The 24086-nt window shown below is 50.2% G+C and overlaps 1 protein-coding gene across 1 annotated transcript in view; it reads right to left on the bottom strand.

The window, feature by feature from the left end:
- Positions 1-24086, bottom strand: part of LOC140428791 (uncharacterized) — a 168346-nt gene that overhangs the window by 22153 nt on the left and 122107 nt on the right. The window contains exon 6 of the mRNA XM_072515479.1: positions 4631-4790. Within this exon, the coding sequence (XP_072371580.1) occupies positions 4631-4790 (160 nt within the window). The remainder of the gene's footprint in view (positions 1-4630; positions 4791-24086) is intronic.

The raw sequence follows: 24086 nt of genomic DNA, 5'->3' as shown, positions 1-24086 counted from the left end.
GCAGACACACAGCTAATGAACACATAGAATAGGACACGGCCAATGGGCAGTCAAGACACCCAGAGATGACATAACCACAAGGGGGCATTACACAACCCATATATAAGGACAGGGTATACATGCTCTGTCTCTTTCCACAGGCGACACTTAGAGAGTAGGACAGGGGCAAATCAGAAGCATCACACCCACCACATGGCTTAGAGCAGAGTGGTTAGTTAGACTGAGTTACTATAGCAAGATTAGCAGGAAAGTCGAACTCATAGAGAATGTGCTAATGGTTCAATAAATCACACTGAACTTACTTCAAAGTCTGGAGTATCCTTTGGTCAAAGCTGCATCGAGTTGCAGCCTGTGTTATCCCAGAGTACATAACACAACAAAACCCTGTCTGATCTTTCCCCATCACCTTCGGGAAGCATTCCTCCAACCTATCCGTCAATACTTTCGCCAACACCTTTGCGTCCACATTCAGAAGTGATATGGGCCCATATGGGAGATAAGAGCAGCACGGTAGCACTGTGGCTTCACAGCGCCAGGGTCCCAGGTTTGATTCCCCACTGGGTCACTGTCTGTGCGGAGTCTGCACGTTCTCCCCGTGTCTCGGTGGGTTTCCTCCGGGTGCTCAGGTTTCCTCCCACAGTCCAAAGATGTGCAGGTTAGGTGGATTGGCAATGATAAATTACCCTTAGTGACCAAAAAAAAGGTTAGGACGGGTTATTAGGTTACGGGGATAGGGTGGAAGTGAGGGCTTAAGTGGGTCGGTGCAGACTCGATGGCCTGAATGGCCTCCTTCTATACTGTATGTTCTATGTTCTGTATGTTCTATATGACCGACATTCTGTCGGATCCTTATCCTTCTTAAGCAACAAGGTGATTGATACCTGCCCCAAAGTCTGTGGCAATACCCTCTTCCCTATCGCCTTCTCAAACATCCCAGCGCCAACTTACCTTTACATTTCTTGCAATATTCCACCAGAAACCCATCTGGCCCTGCTACCTTCCCCAACTGCATCCTCCCAATCGCACCTTTTATCTCCTGCTCCACTATCACCTCCTTCAGTATGGCCCTATCCTCCTCCCCCAACCTTGCGTATTCCAAATCATCCAGGAATTCCTGCCTCTCCCGATCCTCCCCAGTTGACTCCGACCTATACAATCTCTCGTAAAACTCCTCAAACACCCTATGGTAATGAACAAAGAAGACCCTATTAATCTGATCCGGAGCCACCACCAACTTCTCTGCCCTATCCCCCATCTGAACAAATTCCCTCGCTGCTGTCTCCCTCTGATGCTGGCCTACTAACATGGCCTTTTCTCCATATTCGTAAACCTCTCCCCTCGCCCGCCTCAGTTGGCTCACTGCCTTCCTTGTAGACAGCTGGTCAAAGCTCGCTTGCAACTCCTTCCTCTTTTCCAACTTCGCTGGTTCCCATCTTCTGCATACCTCCTGTCTACCTCTAACATCTTATCTATTACGCTCCACCCTCTCCCCCTTATCCACCTTTGCCTGAAACAAGATCACCTGACTCCTCACCACCGCCTTTAGAGCTTCCCAAACCACCACCTGCGAGACCTCCCCGTACAATTAAACCCCTTAATTGAAAGTAATTCAATTACTTTCCCAATCTTATCACAGAACCCTCGGTCTCCAACAGCCCTACATCCAACCTCCACCCTGGCCTCTGCACTGCCCGCTCTCCAACACCATATCCACCCAATATGGTGCATGATCTGATATCGCAGTTGCTGAATATTCTGACCCCTTGACTCCAGCCAACAACGCCTTCCCCACCATAAAAAAGTTAATCTGCAAATAAACCTTATGGACCGAGGAGAAAAAAAAAGAGTATTCCCCCTCCCCCAGGTGCAGAAACCTCCAAAGATCCACCCCTCCCATTAGTCCAGCCAATGCCTTTGCCTCCCCCCCTGACGGGACAAGCAAGAGCGGCCGTGACCTGTCCATTCTCAGCTCCTGCACCAAGCTCCAATCTCCACTCACTATCAAGTCAGGTGAATCCAGGTCGGAGATGGCCCCACACACCTTCTTTACAAATCCTACAGCATCCCAGTTGGGACCATACACGTCTCCCAGCGCCACCAGCCTCCCCTCCCTGCTCCGCAACCACGTTCACCATCTGGAAACGTACTCTTTTGCTTACCAGTACCGCTACCTCTCGAGCCCTGTCATCAAATCCAAATGAAATACCTGGCTAACCCAGCCTCACCTGATCCTTCACCCTCAAGTGACTCTTCTATAGCATCGCCACATCGGCTTTCAAACCTTTCAGATACGCAAGCACCCTTGATCTCTTGACTGGCCTCCCAAATAACTCGAGTTCCACGTAACTATCCTAACCGGGGGTCTCACACCTTCTTATCCACCATGATCATAACTCCAGGCCCTGCCCCATGAGCCTGACCCGCCCCTATTCATTGTTAACATCGAACCCCCTCCCAGAATCCCCCCCTGCACTTCCTCTCGGAAAACCCTCATCCAGTCTCGATCCCCTCCTGCCCTTTTCACCCCTCCTCGGCCCATCAAAACCTGCTCGCCAGGCTCCAATGTTCGCAGCCCCTCCCCGCACCTCAGTTCAGTAGCCGACTTAGGTTGGCTAGCGTGGGGGCCCGCACCCAGGCTTTCCCTCCCGCCCTCCTGCCCAGTCCCAGGAAGAACAATCAAACCCAAACATTTCAATAAAATAAAACCGTTGCAACAAAGAATAACTTAACCTCGAAAACAGCATGAAGTAAAAAAAATATATATTGGTCAAAACTACATTTATACACTTTCCTAACTCCCGTTTCACAGTCCACAACCCCTCTTCAGTCCCATTCTTCACTTCTGTCCCAAGCCTTCTGCCTTCACGAACGCCTCCGCCGCCTCCACTGTCTCGAAGTAGAAATCTCTGGCATTGTAGGTCACCCTCAGCTTCGCAGGGTACACCACTCCAAATCGCACCTCGCTGTTATATAATGCCATCTTCACCCGGCCGAAAGCCGCTCACCTCTTTGCCAGCCCCACCGTCAGGTCCTGGTAAATACGAACACCAGCACCAGCCCCTGCACCTCCTGCTTCTGCTTCGCCCAGTTCAACACCTTCTCCTTCATGTGGTACTTGTGATGATCACTGTCCTTGGCGGCTCATTTAACTTTCGCTTCGGCCTCAGTGACCGATGGGCTCAGTCCAGTTCAACCCGAGAGGGTTCCTCACCCACCCACATCAATTCCACCAATATCTTCGCGAAATACTCTGTCGGCCTCGAGCCCTCTAACCCCCTCGGGTAGGCCCTCAGTCCTCAAATTTTGCCACATTGAGCAGTTCTGCAAGTCCTCCAGCTTTGCTCGAAGTCCCTTATTGGCCTTGACCACCTTCCTTAGTTCATCCCCATCGAGGTGAGCTGATCGCTGTGCTGCGACGTGGCGTCCTCCACTCCCTTCATCTTCTCGCCCTGCTCCCTTACCTCGGTTTGTCTTCGCCACAGCTACTCTCACCGGGGCAATTGCCTCCTCCACCAACGCCCTCAAAGCCATTCCTTCCTCAATGCCTCCATGTGCTTCGCAAACTGCTTCTCCAGCTCCAAAGACATCACGTCAGTCATCCTTTCTGCTGTGAACAGTGCGGCCCCACCGGCAGCCCAGCCTCCGCCATCTTGCTAGCTCCCTGGCTGGCTCTCTCACTCAACGGTGAACACTCCATCACTCCCTTCTTCACGGTTGTTTTCCTTAGTCCTTTTGACATCCTTTGCCTTCCTTGTATATTCCTACACCCAATCATTCGCAAATTGCCCCCAGGACCGGACTTTAAAACTCCAAAAAGAACGCCTCAAACAGGAGCCACCCAAAATGCGACTTCCCCTCTGCATGCCGCCACCGAAAACGATTTTAAAATCTTTAATAAAATATTATTTTTTAAAATGTGTATTTTGCCTCACAACTTTTCTCATTCCCTTCAAAGTAATCTGAGCATGATGGCATACATTTATTAATTGAGTTTTCTTTTAATACCTCATTTGTGGTTTACATGACTGCTTCAAAAACCCTGCTGTTATAACCCCGTGGAGGTCACAGAATTAAGACTATCAGAATTCCCGTGACCTCCACAGAATATGAACTTCTCCCGGGCCGGGGGCGGGGGGGGGGGGGGGGGGGGGTGGGGGGGGGGGGCAGTAAAACCCTGACATGGGTGCAGGTCGAGGAGAGAGACCCTTCGGGGAGTGGAGGTTATTGTACATTGAAATAGACCCAGTCTTTGTTTTCTACGTGCGTGTCTATGCGGGCTACTTTGGCGGATTCTACACCTGCCCTTCGTCTTGATCTTTTTGACCAGACTTTACAGATTGAGCATGTGCAGTACATCATATCATGCAGGATACATCAGTAAGGTTTCATCAGCTGCACTGAAGGAAAATCATTTCAGCTTCCAGCAGTTTGTGCACAGTTGTTTTTGAAAATTATTTTGAAGAAAACTTTTGAAGTTAGATTGTACAGATGTGAGTAAAAAACAGATTTGCTCACCTGCAATTACTTGATCATTACAAAATGTAATTTTGAATAGAGAGAATGAATGAATGAGCAGGTATGAGAGAGATCATGACATATAGTAAGGCAGACAAAACTTAATTCATCTTACCTTTGCCTAAATTCTCAGCTTTGTTTTCTTTCTTTTGTCTGGTGTAAACCACTAGTTTGGGCTTAATCTTCCTGTTAGACTCACGTAGCCAACTTACATCAGTTTTGCCATCTGTGTCGGTATCAATGGAGAAGTACTTTTTTTTCCTGCAACCTGAAGACTACAAAGGAGAATATTAATTATGATACAAAAGTAGTTTATTAGCAGGATATCTGGTTTGTTTTTTCAGTTGTGTGTTTGGAAGCAACAAACACATTCAGGTAATAAAGTTTAGCTGCTCATATGGGTAACCAAGGATGGGATTCTCCGATTGCATCCGCCTAGCGATCGGAGAATCTCGCCCGAGGCCAATGGAGATCTTCATTCCCGGGCGACGTGGGAAACTTTTGTTACACTACAGCAAACCAGACAATAATTATAACTAAAATTTTGATGCAACATGACAATTATTCTATTATTAAACCAATCAATCTGCTATTAATTGCAAAATCATGGGTAACAATCCATTCACCTTTAATACTACTTATATATCAATAATATCAATGATATTGCTCTGTACGTTAATTAAAAAGTACTTTAAAACAAAGTTATTGATAGAATTATACAAACCAAAAAACAGCAATTCTGAAAAATTAAATTGAACAATACGTACCCATCCTATCTTAATAGTAACCCAACAGCACACCGACTGAAATCCTAACCCATTTCACCAATTCAGGTCTACATCGTGCTCTCTTCCTGTGTTGAGTCTAGGAACCCAACACTTACTGGGCCTTTGCATGTGAGACCTAAGTGCCTTATAATTCCATTCCTAATTCCCTCCTCCCAACATGTTACTCTTAAGTATTAAATGTACTCCAGCACCTCACACACTGGAAACAAATCCTGTTGTGACCAAAAGTGGGATTGCACAAGAGAAGCGACAACTAAAAATGTAAAATGCAATGTAAAATCTTATTTAGACAGGATAAAAAAGTAACATTTCTTGAAATGTAAACAAACAGGACTGTAAATTGGTTTGAAGAAATTTAGGTTTGGTCTTTGGTTCTTTGGAATACAGAACAAACAAAGAACAAAGAGTCATTGGACGAGTCAATATTTGGAAACTCTGCGACCAGCCTGAATGAGTACGTCACTACAGTAACTGACTTTATTAGTAAGACGGTGTGCCAAAGAAGCAAATCCGCATGTTTCCCAACCAGAAACCCTGGATGAACAAGGATACACACTGCTTGCTGAAGTCTAGGTCTGAGGCGTTTAAGTCAGGCAACCCTGAGCTTACAAGAAAGCCAGATATGATCTAAGGAAATCCATCAAAGATTCCAAGAGACCAAGTACCGGACCAAGCTCGAATCCCAGGCTAGCCACACGGACCCCGCCAATTATGGCAAGGACTGCAAGACATCACGTGCTGCAAGATGAAGGCATGTAAAATCACCGGCTCCAATGCACCCCTCCCTGATGAGCTCAACGCAATCGATGCCCGCTTTGAGCAAGAGGTCAGCGAGAGCACGCCCTCCACCCTGGAAGCTTCGGATGAACTTGTATCTGAGGTCAAAATTGCAGATGTCAAAGCATCCTTCTCGAAGATCAACCCACGGAAAGCCGCTGGCATGGATGGGGTACCCGGACGAGCACTCAGGTCTTGCACGTATCAGCTGTCGGGGGTACTTTTTAAAAAAAAAAAATTTTTATTAAAGGTTTTCATAAAATATCAATAACAAAATGAGAAAGAAAAAAGAACCCAATAGGGTTAAGTACAAGACACAATCTAAAAAAGCAACCCCCCAAACCCCTCCCCGCCTGTACATAAATAATAAATTAACATTAACACCCCGACTTAACATAACAGGTGTATACATCCCCTCAGACCCTCCAGTGTAAATAACATAAACAAAAATAAAGTAAACCTCCCCACCCCGCCCCCCCCCACCGAGCTGCTGCTGCCGTTGGCCAATGTCTACCGTTCTGCCAGAAAGTCTAAGACCGGTTGCCACCACCTAAAGAACCCTTGTACCGACCCTCTCAAGGCAAATTTCACCCTCTCCAATTTAATGAACCCTGCCATATCGCTGATCCAGGATCCTACGCTTGGGGGCCTCGCATCTTTCCACTGAAGGAGAATCCTTCGCCGGGCTACCAGGGACGCAAAGGCCAGAATTCCGGCCTCTTTCGCCTCCTGCACTCCCGGCTCCTCTGCCACCCCAAATATTGCGAGCCCCCAGCCCGGTTTGACCCTGGATCCTACCACCCTCGACACCGTCCTCGCTACGCCCTTCTAAAATTCCTCCAGCGCAGGGCATGCCCAGAACATATGGGTGTGATTTTCTGGGCTCCCTGTGCACTTAACACACCTGTCCTCATCCCCAAAGAACCGGCTCATCCTTGTCCCGGTGATGCGTGCCCTGTGCAGCACCTTAAACTGTATGAGGCTGAGCCTCGCGCATGAAGAGGAAGAGTTCACCCTCCCTAGGGCATCTGCCCATGTCCCCTCTTCGATCTCCTCTCCCAACTCCTCCTCCCACTTACCTTTCAACTCCACCACCGAGGCCTCCTCCTCCTCCTCCTGCATCATCTGGTAGGTTTCTGAGATCTTCCCCACTCCACCCACCCCCACCCCCCCGAGAGCACCCTGTCCTGTACTGTGTGTGGCAGTAGCTGCGGGAATTCCACCACCTGCCGTCTGGCAAACGCCCTTACCTGTAAGTACCTGAAGGTGTTCCCCGGGGGGAGCCCGTACTTCTCCTCCAGCTCACCCAAGCTCGCGAACTTCCCGTCCACAAACAGGTCCCCCAACTTTCATATCCCTGCCCTGTGCCACCCCGGAAACCCTCCAACTGTTCTTCCTGGGGCGAACCGGTGGTTCCCCCGCAATGGGGTCCACGCCGAGGCCTCAACTTCCCCCCTATGCCGCCTCCACTGCCCCAAAATCTTGAGGGCCGCCACCACCACCGGGCTCGTGGTATACCTCCTTGGAGGGAGCGGCAGCGGCGCCGTTGCCAGCGTCCCCAGACTCGTACCCACACAGGACGCCGTCTCCAGCCTCTTCCATGCAGCCCCCTCCCCCTCCATCACCCACTTGCACACCATTGTCGCATTGGCGGCCCAGTAGTACCCACAGAGGTTGGGCAGCGCCAGCCCCCCCCTATCTCTACTCCGTTCCAGGAACACCCGTCTCACCCTCGGAGTCCCTCGCGCCCACACAAACCCCATTATACTCCTGTTAACCCGCCTGAAAAAAGCCTTCGGGATAAACACGGGGAGGCACTGGAACAGGAACAAAAACCTTGGGAGCCCCGTCATTTTGATTGACTGCACCCTACCCGCCAAGGACAGCGGCAACGCGTCCCACCTCTTGAACTCCTCCTCCATTTGCTCCACCAGCCTTGTAAAGTTAAGCCTATGCAGGGCCCCCCAGCTTCTGGCCACCTGGACCCCCAAATATCTGAAGCTCCTCTCCGCCCTTTTTAGTGGGAGCTCGCCAATCCCCCTCTCCTGGTCCCCTACCTGAACTACGAACAGCTCGCTCTTCCCCATATTGAGCTTGTACCCCGAAAAGTCCCTGAATTCCCTAAGGATCCTCATTACCTCTGGCATTCCACCCACCGGGTCCGCCACATACAGCAGCAGGTCGTCCGCATAAAGCGACACCCTATGCTCCTCCCCATCCCGCACCAACCCCCTCCAGTTCCTCGACTCTCTCAGTGCCATAGCCAGGGGTTCAATCGCCAGTGCGAAGAGCAGGGGGGACAGGGGACACTCGTGTCTCGTCCCTCGGTGCAACCGAAAGTACTCGGACCGCCTTCTATTTGTGGCCACACTCGCCATCGGGACCACATACAACAGCCTAACCCACCTGACAAACCCCTCTCTAAACCCGAACCTCTTCAGCACCTCCCACAGGTACACCCACTCTACCCTATCGAAGGCTTTCTCAGCGTCCATCGCCACCACTATCTGCGCCTCCCCCTCCCTCGCCGACATCATGATAACGTTCAAAAGCCTCCACACATTCGCGTTCAACTGTCTCCCCTTCACAAAGCCCGTCTGGTCTTCATGGATGATCTGCGGCACACAATCCTCAATCCTCGTGGCTAAGACCTTCGCCAGCACCTTGGCATCTACATTTAGCAAGGAAATCGGTCTGTAAGACCCACATTGCAGGGGATCCTTGTCCCGCTTCAGGATCAAGGAGATCAGTGCCCGGGACATCGTCGGGGGTAAAGCCCCCCCCTCCCTTGCCTCATTAAAGGTCCTAACTAACAGCGGGCCCAACAGGTCCATATATTTTTTATAGAACTCGACCGGGAAACGGTCCGGCCCCGGTGCCTTCCCCTCCTGCATGCTTCCTATCCGTTTGATCAGCTCCTCCAGCCCAATCGGGGCCCCCAGTCCCGCCACCAGTCCCTCTTCCACCTTTGGAAACCTCAATTGGTCCAGGCAACGGCCCATCCCTCCCTCCTCCCGTGGGGGCTCGGATCGGTACAATTCCTCGTAGAAGTCCCTGAAGACCCCATTGATGCCAACCCCACTCCGCACCACGCTCCCTCCCCTGTCCTTAACTCCCCCAATCTCCCTAGCTGCGTCCCGCCTCCGAAGCTGGTGCGCCAGCATCCGGCTTGCCTTTTCCCCATACTCGTAGACCGCTCCCTGGGCCTTCCTCCACTGTACCTCCGCCTTCCTGGTGGTCACCAGGTCGAATTCAGCATGGAGGCTGCGCCTCTTCCTCAACAATCCTTCCTCAGGCTCTTCCGCATACCTCCTGTCTACCCTCACCATCTCCCCCACCAGCCTCTTCCTCTCCCCCCCGCTCCCTCCGCTCCTTGTGGGCCCTAATGGAGATCAGCTATCCCCTCACCACCGCCTTCAGTGCCTCCCATACCATCCCCACTCAGACCTCCCCGTTGTCGTTGGTCTCCAAGTACCTCTCTATACTTCCTCGGACCCGCTCGCTCACCTCCTCGTCCGCCAACAGCCCCACCTCCAAGCGCCACAGCGGCGCTGGTCCCTCTCCTCCCCCATCTCCAAGTCCACCCAATGCGGGCGTGGTCCAAATGGCTATTGCCGAATACTCAGTATCCTCTACTCTCGCTATCAGCGCCCTACTCAAAATGAAAAAGTCGATTCGAGAATAAGCCTTCTGAACATGTGAGAAGAATGAAAATTCCCTAGCCCTTTGCAAATCTCCAAGGGTCCACCCCTCCCATTTGGTCCATAAATCCCAATAACACTCTAGCCGCCGCCGGCTTCCTACCCGTCCTAGACCTGGAGCGATCCAGTGCCAGATCCAACAGCGTGTTAAAGTCTCCCCCCATTATTAGGCCCCCCACTTCCAAGTCTGGGATCCGATCCACCATCCGATCCAACATACGCCGCATAAAACCCGCATCGTCCCAGTTCGGAGCATACACATTGACCAGCACCACCCTCTCTCCCTGCAACTTACCACTTACCATTATGTACCTACCGCCATTATCTGCCACAATGCTCGATGCCTCGAATGACACCTTCTTTCCCACCAAGATCGCCACCCCTTGATTTTTGGCATCTAGCCCTGAATGAAACACCTGACCTACCCACCCTTTCCTCAGTTTTACCTGGTCTGCCAAATTCAGGTGTGTCTCCTGGAGCATAACCACATCCGCCTTGAGCCCCTTCAGGTGCGCGAACACGCGGGCCCGCTTAACCGGCCCCTTCAGTTCCCTTACATTCCAGGTTATCAGCCGGATCAGGGGGCCTAGCGGCATACCCCCGTCTCGACCCACCCCCACTCGCTCCAGCTCCTCCTTGACCTTAGCAGCAGCAACTCGATTCCCCCCCGCCCCCCCCCCGCCGACACTCCTGCCGACCCCGGCCACACCCGCCTCCCCTTCGACGCCTCCCATTGTGTGGCACACCCTCCTCTCCCGCTCCCCATCCACAGGCTCTCCCCCTCCCCCCTCCGTTCTAGGAGCGGGAAACAATCCTCGCTTCCGCGCCCCTCCCAGCCTTCGGCGCGGGAAAAAAGCCCGCGCTCTCCACCTACTAGGCCCCGCCACCAACCAAAACAGTGCCCAACCCGCCTCATCCACCCTCCCCAAACCGAAAGAGAAAAACACAGAGAAAAAGAAAACCAAAACAATGCAAAGGCCCTCCCACCCCAAATAGGCATAACATATCCACCGCAGTCCCCAATCGCCCATCCCGACCCTCAGTCTGTGTCCAGCTTCTCGGCCTGAACAAAGGGCCACGCCTCCACCGGAGACTCAAAATATTGGTGCCGGTCCTTGTAGGTAACCCACAGTCGCGCCGGCTGCAACATGCCAAACTTCACCCCCTTCCTGTGCAGCACCGCCTTCGCTCAATTGGACCCGGCCCTCCTCTTCGCCACCTCCGCACTCCAGTCCTGATATATCCAAACCTCCGCGTTCTCCCACCTGCTGCTGCTCTCCTTCTTGGCCCACCTGAGCACACACTCCCAATCGACAAACCGATGGAACCGCACCAGCACCGCCCGCGGAGGCTCATTAGCCTTGGACCTCCTCGCCAACACTCTATGGGCCCCTTCCAGCTCCAGGGGCCCCTGGAAGGACCCCGCTCACATCAGCGAGTTCAACATGGTGACCACGTAGGCCCCCACGTCCGGCCCCTCCGGAAGGCCCAGAATCCGCAGATTCTTCCGCCTCGACCGATTCTCCATCTCTTCGAACCGCTCCTGCCATTTCTTGTGGAGCGCATCGTGCGCCCCCACCTTTACCGCCAGGCCTAAGATCTCATCCTCATTGTCAGAGATCTTTTGTCGAGCCTCTCGGATCGCCACCCCCTGGGCCGTCTGTGTCTCCAGCAGCTTATCAATAGAAGCCTTCATCGGCTCTAGCAGGTCCATTTTAATCTCTCTGAGGCAGCGCTGGATACCCTCCTGTTGCTCCTCCGCCCACTGCCTCCAAGCTGCCTGGTCTCCGCCCATTTTGTCCTTCTTCCTTCCCTTCTTCTGGTCCACCACCACCTTTTTTGTCGCCCCGCTCCTAGTTAAAGCCATATACTGACGGGGAGCTATTATTAACTCCTTCCCACACCGGGAAACGTCGAAAAAGTGCCATTGGGGCCCCTGAAAAGAGCCCAAAAGTCAGTTTTTGCGGGAGCCGCCGAATGTGCGACTTAGCTCCGCATAGCCGCAAGCGGAAGTCTCGAGAGGGAATCCTTTTGGCAGTGTTCGCTTCACCAATCTGCCCCCAAAAGTCTGTGGAAACTCCTGAAAAAGGTCTGAGAGTCCGTTCCAGATGGGAGCTGCCGAATGCGCGACTTACTCCTCCATGGCCGCCACCGGAAGCCTCGTCCCCACTTCTTCTAATTAAACATAATTACTTAATTATAATTTAGAGGGGTATCTAAGCCAGAGATCGGAGAGTACTATATTTAGCTGTCGCATTTATATTAGAAATCTAGTGCTAGGAAACAGATAGTTAACAGTAACTTTAAAAAAATATATATACATTTTTTTAAAAAAAACTTTTAATTTTAATTAATTGACGCAATGTCAGTTAGAGGGGTGCAGTGCTCTGACTGTGAGATGTGGCACGTCCGGGAGGCTTCCAGCGTCCCGGATGGCTTCATCTGCAGAAAGTGCACCCAACTGGAGCTCCTCACAGACCGCATGGTTCAGTTGGAGCAGCAATTGGATGCACTTAGGAGCATGCAGGTGGCGGAAAGCGTCACAGATCGCAGTTATATAAATGTGGTCACACCAAAGGTGCAGGCAGTGAAATGGGTGACCACCAGAAAGGGCAGGCAGTCAGCGCAGGAATCCCCTGTGGTTGTCCCCCTCTTGAATAGGTATACCCCTTTGGATACTGCCGGGGGGGGATAGCCTATCAGGGGAAAACAGCAGCAGCCAGAGCAGTGACACCACGGCTGGCTCTGATGTTCAGAAGGGAAGGTCAAAGCGCAGAAGAGCAATAGTAATAGGGGACTCTATAGTCAGGGGCACAGATAGGCGCTTCTGTGGACGTGAAAGAGACTCCAGGATGGTATGTTGCCTCCCTGGTGCCAGGGTCCAGGAAGTTTCTGAACGGGTAGAGGGCATCCTGAAGGGGAAGGGCAAACAGGCAGAGGTCGTTGTACATATTGGTACTAACGACATAGGCAGGAAGGGGCATGAGGTCCTGCAGCAGGAGTTCAGGGAGCTAAGCAGAAAGTTAAAAGACAGGACCTCTAGGGTTGTAATCTCGGGATTACTCCCTGTGCCACGTGCCAGTGAGGCTAGAAATAGGAAGATAGAGCAGCTCAACACGTGGCTAAACAGCTGGTGTAGGAGGGAGGGTTTCCGTTATCTGGACCACTGGGAGCTCTTCCGGGGCAGGTGTGACCTATATAAGGACGGGTTGCATCTAAACTGGAGAGGCATAAATATCCTGGCCGCGAGGTTTGCTAGTGTCACAGGGGAGGGTTTAAACTAGTATGGCAGGGGGGTGGGCACGGGAGCAATAGGTTAGAAGGTGAGAGCATTGAGGGAGAACTAGGGAATAGGGACAGTGGGGCTCTGAGGCAGAGCAGACAGGGAGAAGTTGCTGAACACAGCGGGTCTGGTGGCCTGAAGTGCATATGTTTTAATGCAAGAAGTATTACGGGTAGGGCAGATGAACTTAGAGGTTGGATTAGTACTTGGAACTATGATGTTGTTGCCATTACAGAGACCTGGTTGAGGGAAGGGCAGGATTGGCAGCTAAACGTTCCAGGATTTAGATGTTTCAGGCGGGATAGAGGGGGATGTAAAAGGGGAGGCGGAGTTGCGCTACTGGTTCGGGAGAATATCACAGCTGTACTGCGGGAGGACACCTCAGAGGGCAGTGAGGCTATATGGGTAGAGATCAGGAATAAGAAGGGTGCAGTCACAATGTTGGGTGTTTAGTACAGGCCTCCCAACAGCCAGCGGGAGATAGAGGAGCAGATAGGTAGATAGATTTTGGAAAAGAGTAAAAACAAGAGGGTTGTGGTGATGGGAGACTTCAACTTCCACAATATTGACTGGGACTCACTTAGTGCCAGGGGCTTAGACGGCAGCACGGTAGCCTTGTGGATAGCACAATTGCTTCACAGCTCCAGGGTCCCAGGTTCGATTCTGGCTTGGGTCACTGTCTGTGCGGAGTCTGCACATCCTCCCCGTGTGTGCGTGGGTTTCCTCCGGGTGCTCCGGTTTCCTCCCACAGTCCAAAGATGTGCAGGTTAGGTGGATTGGCCATGATAAATTGCCCTTAGTGTCCAAAATTGCCCTTAGTGTTGGGTGGGGTTACTGGGTTATGGGGATAGGGTGGCGGTGTTGACCTTGAGTAGGGTGCTCTTTCCAAGAGCTGGTGCAGACTCGATGGGCCGAATGGCCTCCTTCTGCACTGTAAATTCTATTCTATTCTATTCTATTCTAAAACACCTAACAAGGTGACTGCTCCTTTCCTATTTCTGACTTCAACCCATACTACCTCAGTAGGCAGATACTCCTCGAACTGCCTTTCTACAGCTGTTATACTATCTCAAATTAACAATGCCACACCCCCACCTCTTGTACCACCCTCCCTAATCTTATTGAAACATCTATAACCAGGGACCTCCAACAACCATTTCTGCCCCTCTTCTATCCAAGTTTCCGTGATGGCCACCACATCGTAGTCCCAAGTACCGATCCATGCCTTAAGTTCACCCACCTTATTCCTGATGCTTCTTGCGTTGAAGTATACACACTTCAACCCATCTCCGTGCCTGCAAGAACTCTCCTTTGTCAGTGTTCCCTTCCCCGCTGCCTCATTACACGCTTTGGCGTCCTGAATATCGGCTACCTTAGTTACTGGACTACAAATCCGGTTCCCATTCCCCTGCCAAATTAGTTTAAACCCTCCCGAAGAGTACTAGAAAACCTCCCTCCCAGGATATTGGTGCCCCTCTGGTTCAGATGCAACCCGTCCTGCTTGTACAGGTCCCACCTTCCCCAGAATGCGCTCCAATTATCCAAATACCTGAAGCCCTCCCTCCGACACCATTCCTGGAGCCACGTGTTCAGCTGCACTCTCTCCCTATTCCTAGCCTCGCTATCACGTGGCACCGGCAACAAACCAGAGATGACAACTCTGTCCGTCCTGGCTTTTACCTTCCAACCTAACTCCCTAAACTCGTTTGTTACCTCCACACCCCTTTTCCTACCAACGTCGTTGGTACCAATGTGCACCACGACTTCTGGCTGCTCCCCCTCCCCCTTAAGGATCCTGAAGACACGATCCGAGACATCCCTGGCCCTGGCACCTGGGAGGCAACATACCTTCCGGGAGTCTCGCTCGCGACCACAGAATCTCCTATCTATTCCCCTAACCATTGAATCTCCTACTACTATGTAGGACCTGGGGGTGGTGTGAGCTTGGGGAGGGTGCTCTTTCCAAGAGCCGGTGCAGACTCGATGAGCCGAATGGCCTCCTTCTGCACTGTAAATGCTACGATAAAATTCTATGATGTGTTTCTATAAGATCCCCCCATATCCTTCTGAATTCCGAGTACAGTCCCAGTCTGCTCAATCTCTCCTCGTAATCCAACCCCTTCAGCTCTGGGATTAACATAGTGAATCTCCTCTGCACACCCTCCAGCGCCAGTACATCCTTTCTCAGGTAAGGAGACCAAAACTGAACACAATACTCCAGGTGTGGCCTCACCAACACTTTATACAATTGCAGCATAACCTCCCTAGTCTTAAACTCCATCCCTCTAGCAATGAAGGACAAAATTCCATTCGCCTTCTTAATCACCTGTTGCACCTGTAAACCAACTTTTTGCGACTCATGCACAAGCACACCCAGGTCTCACTGCACAGCAGCATGTTTTAATATTTTATCATTTAAATAATGATCCCTTTTGCTGTTATTCCTACCAAAATGGATAACCTCACATTTGTCAACAGTGTATTCTATCTGCCAGAGCCTAGCCCATTCACTTAACCTATCCAAATCACTCTGCAGACTTCCTGTATCCTCTGCATTTTTTGCTTTAAGTGTACTTAAGTGTACTTTATCTGAATGCTCGTAGTATTCGGAATAAAGTACATGAGTTGATGGCGCAAATCATCGTCAATGACTATGATTTAGGGGCCATTGCTGAAACATTGTCAAAGGATGGTCACGACTGGGAGTTAAATATCCAAGGGTATCAAACTATTTGGAAGGACAGCGTGGATGGTAAGGGAGGTGGTGGTAGCTCGGTTATTTCAGGATGACATCCGGGCAATAATAAGGGATGACATTGGTGCTATGGAGGATAAGGTTGAATCCATTTGGGTGGAAATCAGGAATACTAACGTGAAAAAAATCACTGACAGGAGTAGTCTGTAGGCCACCAAATAGTAACATTATGGTGGGGCAGGCAATAAACAAAGAAATAATGTATGCATGTAGAAATGGGACAGCAGTTATCATGGGGATTTTAATCTACATGTCGATTGGTTTAACCAGATCGGTCAAGGCAGCCTTGAGGAGGAGTTTATAGAATGTATCCGCGATAGTTTCCTAGAACAGTATGTAATGGAACCTGCGAGGGAACAAGCGGTCCTAAATCTGGTCCTGTGTAATGAGACAGGATTGATTAATGATCTCATAGTTAGGGATCCTCTCGGAAGGAGCGATCACAATATGGTGGAATTTAAAACATAGATGGAGGGTGAGAACGTAAATTAAAACAGTACTGTTTTGTGCTTAAACAAAGGAGATTACAATGGGATGAGAGAAGAGCTAGCTAAGGTAGACTGGGAGCAAAGACTTTATGGTGAAACAGTTGAACACTGGAGAACCTGGGGCTGGTTTAGCTCACTGGGCTAAATCGCTGCCTTTTAAAGCAGACCAAGGCAGGCCAGCAGCATGGTTCATTTCCCGTACCAGCCTCCCCGAACAGGCGCCGGAATGTGGCGACTAGGGACTTTTCACAGTAACTTCATTGAAGCCTACTCGTGACAATAAGCGATTTTCATTTTCATTTCATTTCATTTTCATTTCCATTCATTTCATTTCATTTTTCATTTCATTTTCACCTTCCAAGCGATTTTTCACTCTGCTCAGCAAAGGTTTATACCAACAAAGAGGAAGGACGGTAGAAAGAGTGAAAATCGACCGTGGATATCGAAGGAAATAAGGGAGAGTATCAAATTGAAGGAAAAAGCATACAAAGTGGCAAAGATTAGTGGGAGACTAGAGGACTGGGAAATCTTTAGGGGGCAACAGAAAGCTACTAAAAAAGCTATAAAGAGTAAGATAGATTATGAGAGTAAACTTGCTCAGAATATAAAAACAGACAGTAAAAGTTTCGACAAATATATAATACAAAAAAGAGTGGCTAAGGAAAATATTGGTCCTTTAGAGGATGAGAAGGGAGATTTAATAATGGGAGATGAGGAAATGGCTGAGGAACTGAACAGGTTTTTTAGGTCGGTCTTCACAGTGGAAGCCACAAATAACATGCCAGTGACTTATGGAAATGAGGCAATGACAGGTGAGGACCTTGAGATGATTGTTATCATTGAGGAGGTAATGATGGGCAAGTTCTTGGGGCTAAAGGTAAACAAGTCTCCTGGTCCCGATGGAATGCATCCCAGAGTGCTAAAAGAGATGGCTAGGGAAATTGCAAATGCACTAGTGATAATTCACCAAAATTCTCTAGACTCTGGGCTGATCCCGGTGGATTGGAAATTAGCAAACGTGACACCACTGTTCAAAAAAGAAGGTAGGCAGAACGAGGGTAATTATAGGCCAGTTAGCTTAACTTCGGTAGTCGGGAAGGTGCTGGAATCTATCATCAAGGAAGAAATAGCGAGGCATCTGGATGGAAATTGTCCCATTGGGCATGCAGCATGGGGTCATAAAGGACAGGTCGAGCCTAACTAATTTAGTGGAATTGTTTGAGGACATTACCAGTGTGGTAGATAACGGGGAGCCAATGGATGTGGTATATCTGGATTTCCAGAAAGCCTTTGACAAGGTGCCACACAAATGGTTGCTGCATAAGATAAAGATGCATGGCAAGGGTAAAGTAGTAGCATGGATAGAAGATTGGTTAATTAATAGAAAGCAAAGAGTGGGGATTAATGGGTGTTTCTCTGGTTGGCAATCAATAGCTAGTGGTGTCCCTCAGGGATCAGTGTTGGGCCCACAATTGTTCACGATTTGCGTAGATGATTTGGAGTTGGGGACCAAGGGCAATGTGTCCAAGTTTGCAGACGACACTAAGATGAGTGGTAAAGCAAAAAGTGCAGAGGATACTGGAAGTTTGCAGAGGGATTTGGATAGGTTAAATGAATGGGCTAGGGTCTGGCAGATAGCCCCCCTAGGACATCTGTTCCAGTCCTGCCCAGGTGTAACCCGTCCAGTTTGTACAGGTCCCACCTCCCCCAGAACCGGTCCCAATGCCCCAGGAATCTGAAACCCTCCCCGACACCATCCCTTCAGACACGTATTCATCCTATATATCCTGTCATTTCTACTCTGACTAGCACGTGGCACCGGTAGTAATCCTGAGATCACTAGCTTTGAGGTCCGATTTCTTAACTTCCTTCCTAGCTCCCTGTATTCTGCTTTTTGGACCTCATCCCTTTTTTTACCTATGTCGTTTGTACCAATGTGTACAACGACCACTGGCTGTTCACCTTCCCCCTCCAGAATGTCCTGTACCCTAGCACCAGGGAGGCAACGCACCATCCTGGAGTCTCATTTGCGGCTACAGAAACGCCTGTCTATTCCCCTTACAATTGAATCCCCTATAACTATTGCACTGTCACGCTTATCACCCATCCCCTCTGCAGCAGAACCAACCGTGGTGCCACAAATTTGGCTGTTGCTGTTTTCCCTTGAGAGGCCATTCCCTTCAACAGTATCCAAAGCGGTATATCTGTTCTGCAGGGGAATGGTCACAGGAAATTCCTGCACTACCTGCCTTACTCTCTTGCTCTGTCTGGTGGTCACCCATTCCCTTCCTGCCTGCGGAGTCTGAGCCTGCGGTGTGACCACCTCTCTATATGTGCTATCCACGATGCTCCCTGACTCGCGGATGCTCCACAGTGTCTCCATCCGCCGCTCCAACTCTGAAACTCGAGCTTCCAGGAGCTGCAACTGAAGACATAACCTCACAATCGGAGAATCCAGCCCGATGTGTCTCATCACTAACCTCTCAAAGCACTTCATAATGATAGATGTCGGGGCACGAGTAGGTAGTCGTTGAGGCATGTTGCATGGTTCTTTGACGCCGGTTTGAGAGTGATCTTCTTGAAGCAGCTGGTTACCTCAGAAGAGAGTGGGGAGTGGTTGAAGATGTCTGTGAACACACCCGCCAGTTGGTTCACGCAGGATCGGAGTGCACGGCGGTGGATTCTGTCAGGGCCCATTGCTTTCCGAGCATTCACTTTCAAAAAAGCTGATCTAAAATCTGAGGCTCTGATAGTAGGTATGGGTGTGTCCGAGTCTGTTGAGGCAGTTGACAATGGTTCATTGATATCCTGCTCGAAATGAGCATAGAAAATTCGGCGCAAAACGGCCACCAATCCTCCGTGTAAATGGGGGCTAGCATGATGACAGCGTAGAGCACCCAGCTCTAGCTGCCGATACTGCCCAAAGAATTGCGAGGTCCGTGGCCGTGCATGTGCACGGCAGCGGACTGCAGCGGCTGGCTCACGCGCCCCGGACCACCACCAACAGCGCCCCCAGTCCCTGGCAAACAGTCCCTTGCCTCCCCGTGGATCGGTCCTCCCCTGCTGTGGCGGCACTGGACTGAGTCCGCAGCTACCATGGGAGTTCCCGACGGATGAGACCACACGTGACCGACGCCCCCGGGAACTCGACCGGTCGGGGGCAGAGCACGGGGTGCGGGCCTCAAGCTGTCGCTATGTCGTACACCGCTTTGGAAGGGGCAGAGTATCGTGAAAGCGGTGCCGCCCCCGATTTGGTCGTGAACGGGGATTCTCCGGCCGATCGCTGAACGCAGTCTGCCGCCGTGAGCCTGTGTGGCCACGGACTTCACAATTCTCCGTGTGTCTGCATCAATGGTGCCGTGGTGGAGATGGTTGACAGCTTCAAATTTTTATATGTAATCATCACCAACAAACTGTCCCGGTTCACCCACGGGAGGCTACGAACAAGAAAGCACAACAGCGCCTTTCCTTCCTCAGAAAATTAAGGAAATTCAGCAAGTTTACATTGACTCTTCCTGATTTTTATAGCTGCACTATCGAAAGCATCCTATCTGGCTGCATCAAAGCTTGGTATGACAACTGCACAGCCCGAGACCATAAGAAACGACAGAGTCGTGAACATAGTCCTGTCCATCACGGGAACTCGCCACCCATCCATTGACTCTGTTTGCACCTTGGGAAAGCAGGCAGCATAATCAAAGATCCCTCCGCATCAGGTTAATCTCTCTTTCAAGTTCTTCCATTGGGCGGAAGATACAAAAGTCTGAGAACATGCACCAACAGATTAAAAAAGGCCTTCTTCCCCGCTGTCACCAGATTCCTGAATGGCCCTGTTTAGACTGAACTGATCTCTCCATGCATCTTCTCTACAGTTGAAGCACTATATTCTGTAAGCTTCATCCGATGTCTATGTATTTACATTGTGTATTTATCGTATGTCCTATGTTTTTAATGTGTGGAACAATCTGCCTGTACTGCACGTAAATAATACTTTTCACTGTACCTCAATACATGTGACAACAAATCTAAATCCTTTAGCTGTATGCCAACTTGGTGCCAATTCATTTCAATCCATGACCGCAACCCTCTTCATGTCAGCTCACCTAGTATCCAGCATGGCAAGAAATTGTTGTTTAAATCATATCATAGAATTTACAGTGCTGAAGGAGGCCATTCGGCCCATCGAGTCTGCACCGGCTCTTGGAAAAAGCACCCTACCCAAACCCAGACCTCCACCCTATCCCCATTACCCAGTAACCCCACCCAACACTAAGGGCAATTTTTGACACTAAGGACAATTTAGCATGGCCAATCCACCTAACCTGCACATCTTTGGACTGTGGGAGGAAACCGGAGCACCCGGAGGAAACCCACGCACGCACGGGGAGAATGTGCAGACTCCGCACAGACAGTGACCCAAGCTGGGAATCGAACCTGGGACCCTGAAGCTGTGAAGCAATTGTGCTAACCACAATGCTACCGTGCTGTGTTGGGTTTTCTGGTTCACAAACAAGCCAACAATGCTGGAAGTGGTGTAACGTTATTTTATTAACTTCAACTGTGCTAACATACTGTTAACGTGGGTATAAGCAATAACAGCTTAACTGTGGACCCTTTCCTATCACTAGCTATGGTGAGGCATTCAGCACATGGTGAATGTCTGTGATGCAGGCTGTGAGCTCTGTGCTCTGAGCTGGCTGCTGCTAGAATGAGCGGGAACTCTCCTGTCCCCTGTCTTTATAGTGCTTGTGCTCTCACTGGTGATTGGCTGCGGTGTTATGTATGCTGGTTGGTCCTACTGCATGTCCATCAATGTGTGTATGTGATTGCACCATAATGTACTGATGTATATTATGACAGAAATCAGAAGCCAAGCTAAAATAAAGAGCGGGATCCTCTTTCCAGCGACGCTGGAATCGTGAAATGCAATCGGGCGGAGAATCCCATGTCAGCCGAAAATCGAGGCTGGCATCAGATGCCCAAAGGAATGTCATGCTCCGGTGATTTGACAGTGGCATGAATGTGTGGGTATGCAAATTATACAGTAAAGGCTATTGACAGATATTTTTACGGACCCGACCCAGTATTCTCCGGGCTTCCAGCGAAGCTCCACGTTCACCAGGTGAAATTACCGACAGTGAGATTCACTTGTGGTATTTAAAATCGAGAAACAGGCTGCTGAGGGAGAGAGGGAAGAAAAATCAAATTCCCAAAGGCGCAGCTGTGAGCTTCTAGTCCTGCTGCTGGCTTGGGAGGATGAATCTGCAAGAGGAAGTAGCGGGGCCCAGCAGGGGATGGGCCGTGAGGACCAGGTATCCCTCCCTCCGTGTCCAGGCACGGACGGCCATTGGCAGTCTTCCGGCTGCGCACCTCATTGACCGCCAAACGTGACACCTGGTTGGCAAGAGCGTCACCATCCGACACCACCCCCCACAACTGAACACGACCCTGCTGGTGGGGCATCATGCGCCCCACCCAAGGAGGCGCCCACAGTAGATCCCACAGGAGAGGGATTGACAGGGGCCACAGAGCGTACCACTGGCATGGGTTGCGGAAGGGGCCAGTACCCCAACCAGCAGGGAGGAGTGTCAGAGTCACAGTGCCAGGCACTGACAGGACAAGGGGTGGGGTACAGATGGCAATGAGTCAGCGAAATGGCAGGGGTGGAACTGGGAGGGGGTTTCTGGGGGAGACATGCGAGATCTCACAGACTTCGGTGCACGGGTGCATCGCCACCATAACAGAGGCCCTATATGCCTGGGCAGCACAATACATCCACTTGAATGGAGACCAAGCACACCAGGTTGCCCGGGCAGCAGGATTCGCCGCTATCATCAGGGTGCCCCAGGTCCAGAGGGTAATCGATGGGATGCATATCCTTCCACGAGCACCGCCACATTAGGAGTGCACTTCATGGGACAGTACGGTGGCACAGCTGCCTCATGGCATCGAGGTCCCAGGTTCGATCCTAGCTCTGAGTCACTGTCTGTGTGGAGTTTGCACATTCCATGTTTGCGTGGGTTTCACCCTCACAACTCAAAAATGTGCAGGGTAGGTGGATTGGCCGTGCTAAATTGCCCCTTAATTGGGGAAAATGAATTGGGTACTCTAAATATTTTTTTAAAAAGGAACGCACATCGTGAACTGAAATGGGTTCCACTTGATGAACGTGCAGTTGGTGTGTGACCAGCGGCTGCACATTATGCATATCTACGCCCGATCCCCAGGCAATGTGCACGATGCCTTCATCCTAGCACACTCGACGGTTCCCGACACCTTTGAGATACTCCCTCAGCTGAGGGGTTGGCTCCTGGGCAACAGGGATTATCCGCTGCAGCTGTGGCTGATGAGTTCCTGATTTAAATACTAGTTTTGATTTGACTTAGATTACCATTTTTAAATTGATTTGAATTACTATTTAAAAATTTTTAAATTTGACTTAAATAACTATTTTGGGTTCATTTAAATGAATATTTTTAATTTGATTTGAATAACTTTTTAAATTTCAATTAAATAACTTTTTAATTTGTTGTCAGATCAAGAGGGACAATACTCAGTTTAAAAAAAAAATCTAATTAAATAGTACACGGGGATTGGATTTAATCTGACACAAAAACACCTTTCTAATGTTTAATTTCAAATGTTTAATTTAAAGGAATAATTCAGGGCAGGACAGCTCCAAGGGGTGGTCTGCTCCTCTTGCTCCATGTGGCAGACTGGGGACAGTTCCAGTCCCCAGGGTCAGCATGTGTGCAGGAAGTGTCTCCAGTTGCAGCTCCTGGAAGCTCGCGTTTCAGAGCTGGAGCGGCGGCTGGAGACACTGCGTTGAGTTTGTCGGGGACGGGTGCTCTGTTCTAATCCGCTTCGCTTTTTAGCATTTTTAAGACGTGACACAACCGACGAGAGTCCATGTCATGCGTCTGGGACTCTAGCTTAGCCTGGTATTGTCTCTTGGCATCCCTGATGGCTTTTGGCATCCCTGATGGCTTTCAGAGGTCATACCTAGATTTCTTGTATAGGTCCCGATCACCCGTCTTGAATGCCTCAGACCTGGACTTCAGCAGGGAGTGGATCTCCTGGTTAAACAATGGTTTCCGCTTGGGGAACCCACTTTATAACCTTCTTTGGCAAGCAGTTTTCGACACACTTACTGATGAAGTCTGTGACTGTGGTTGCATACTTGTTTAGCTTGGCCGCTGAGTTCTTGAATATGGAACAGTCCACTGACTCCAAGCAGTCGCTCCGGAGCTCTTCCGTTGCCTCGGACCAGCATTGCATGTCCTTCTTAATCGGATTCTCCCGCTTCAGTTTCTGCTTATATGCTGGGAGAAGGAGCACCACCTTGTGACCCGATTTTCCAAAATGTGGTCGGGGGATGGAGCAATAGGCGGCCTTGATGTTTGTGTAGCAGTGGTCAAAGGTTTTGGGGCCGCTGGTGGGGCAGATGTTTGGTGGAATTTTGGCAGTACACTCTTGAAGTTGGCCTGGTTGACGTCCCTGGTCACGATGAACAAGGCCTCTGGATAGTCTGTTTCACGGTATCTTTCTGATACCGCCACGTGGTTCAAGTCCGAGTAATGATCAATAATGCAACACACCGCTTAGTAAGAGTTAAATCAACGCTCATTTATTATATACAGCAATTAATACTTATACAATAATTCTACTTCTAAACTACTACCTACCACTAACAGGCCAATACTTAACTTTGGAAATGGCCCACCAGGTCAGGGAAACAAATGGTCTTTCGAATGGGTTCTGAGCCTGCGGGATTCAAAA

Source organism: Scyliorhinus torazame, chromosome 8, assembly GCF_047496885.1.
Source record: "Scyliorhinus torazame isolate Kashiwa2021f chromosome 8, sScyTor2.1, whole genome shotgun sequence".
Classification (NCBI taxonomy): domain Eukaryota; kingdom Metazoa; phylum Chordata; class Chondrichthyes; order Carcharhiniformes; family Scyliorhinidae; genus Scyliorhinus; species Scyliorhinus torazame.
Note: the sequence above shows the minus strand (reverse complement) of the source record. Positions and strands in the feature narration are given on the sequence as shown.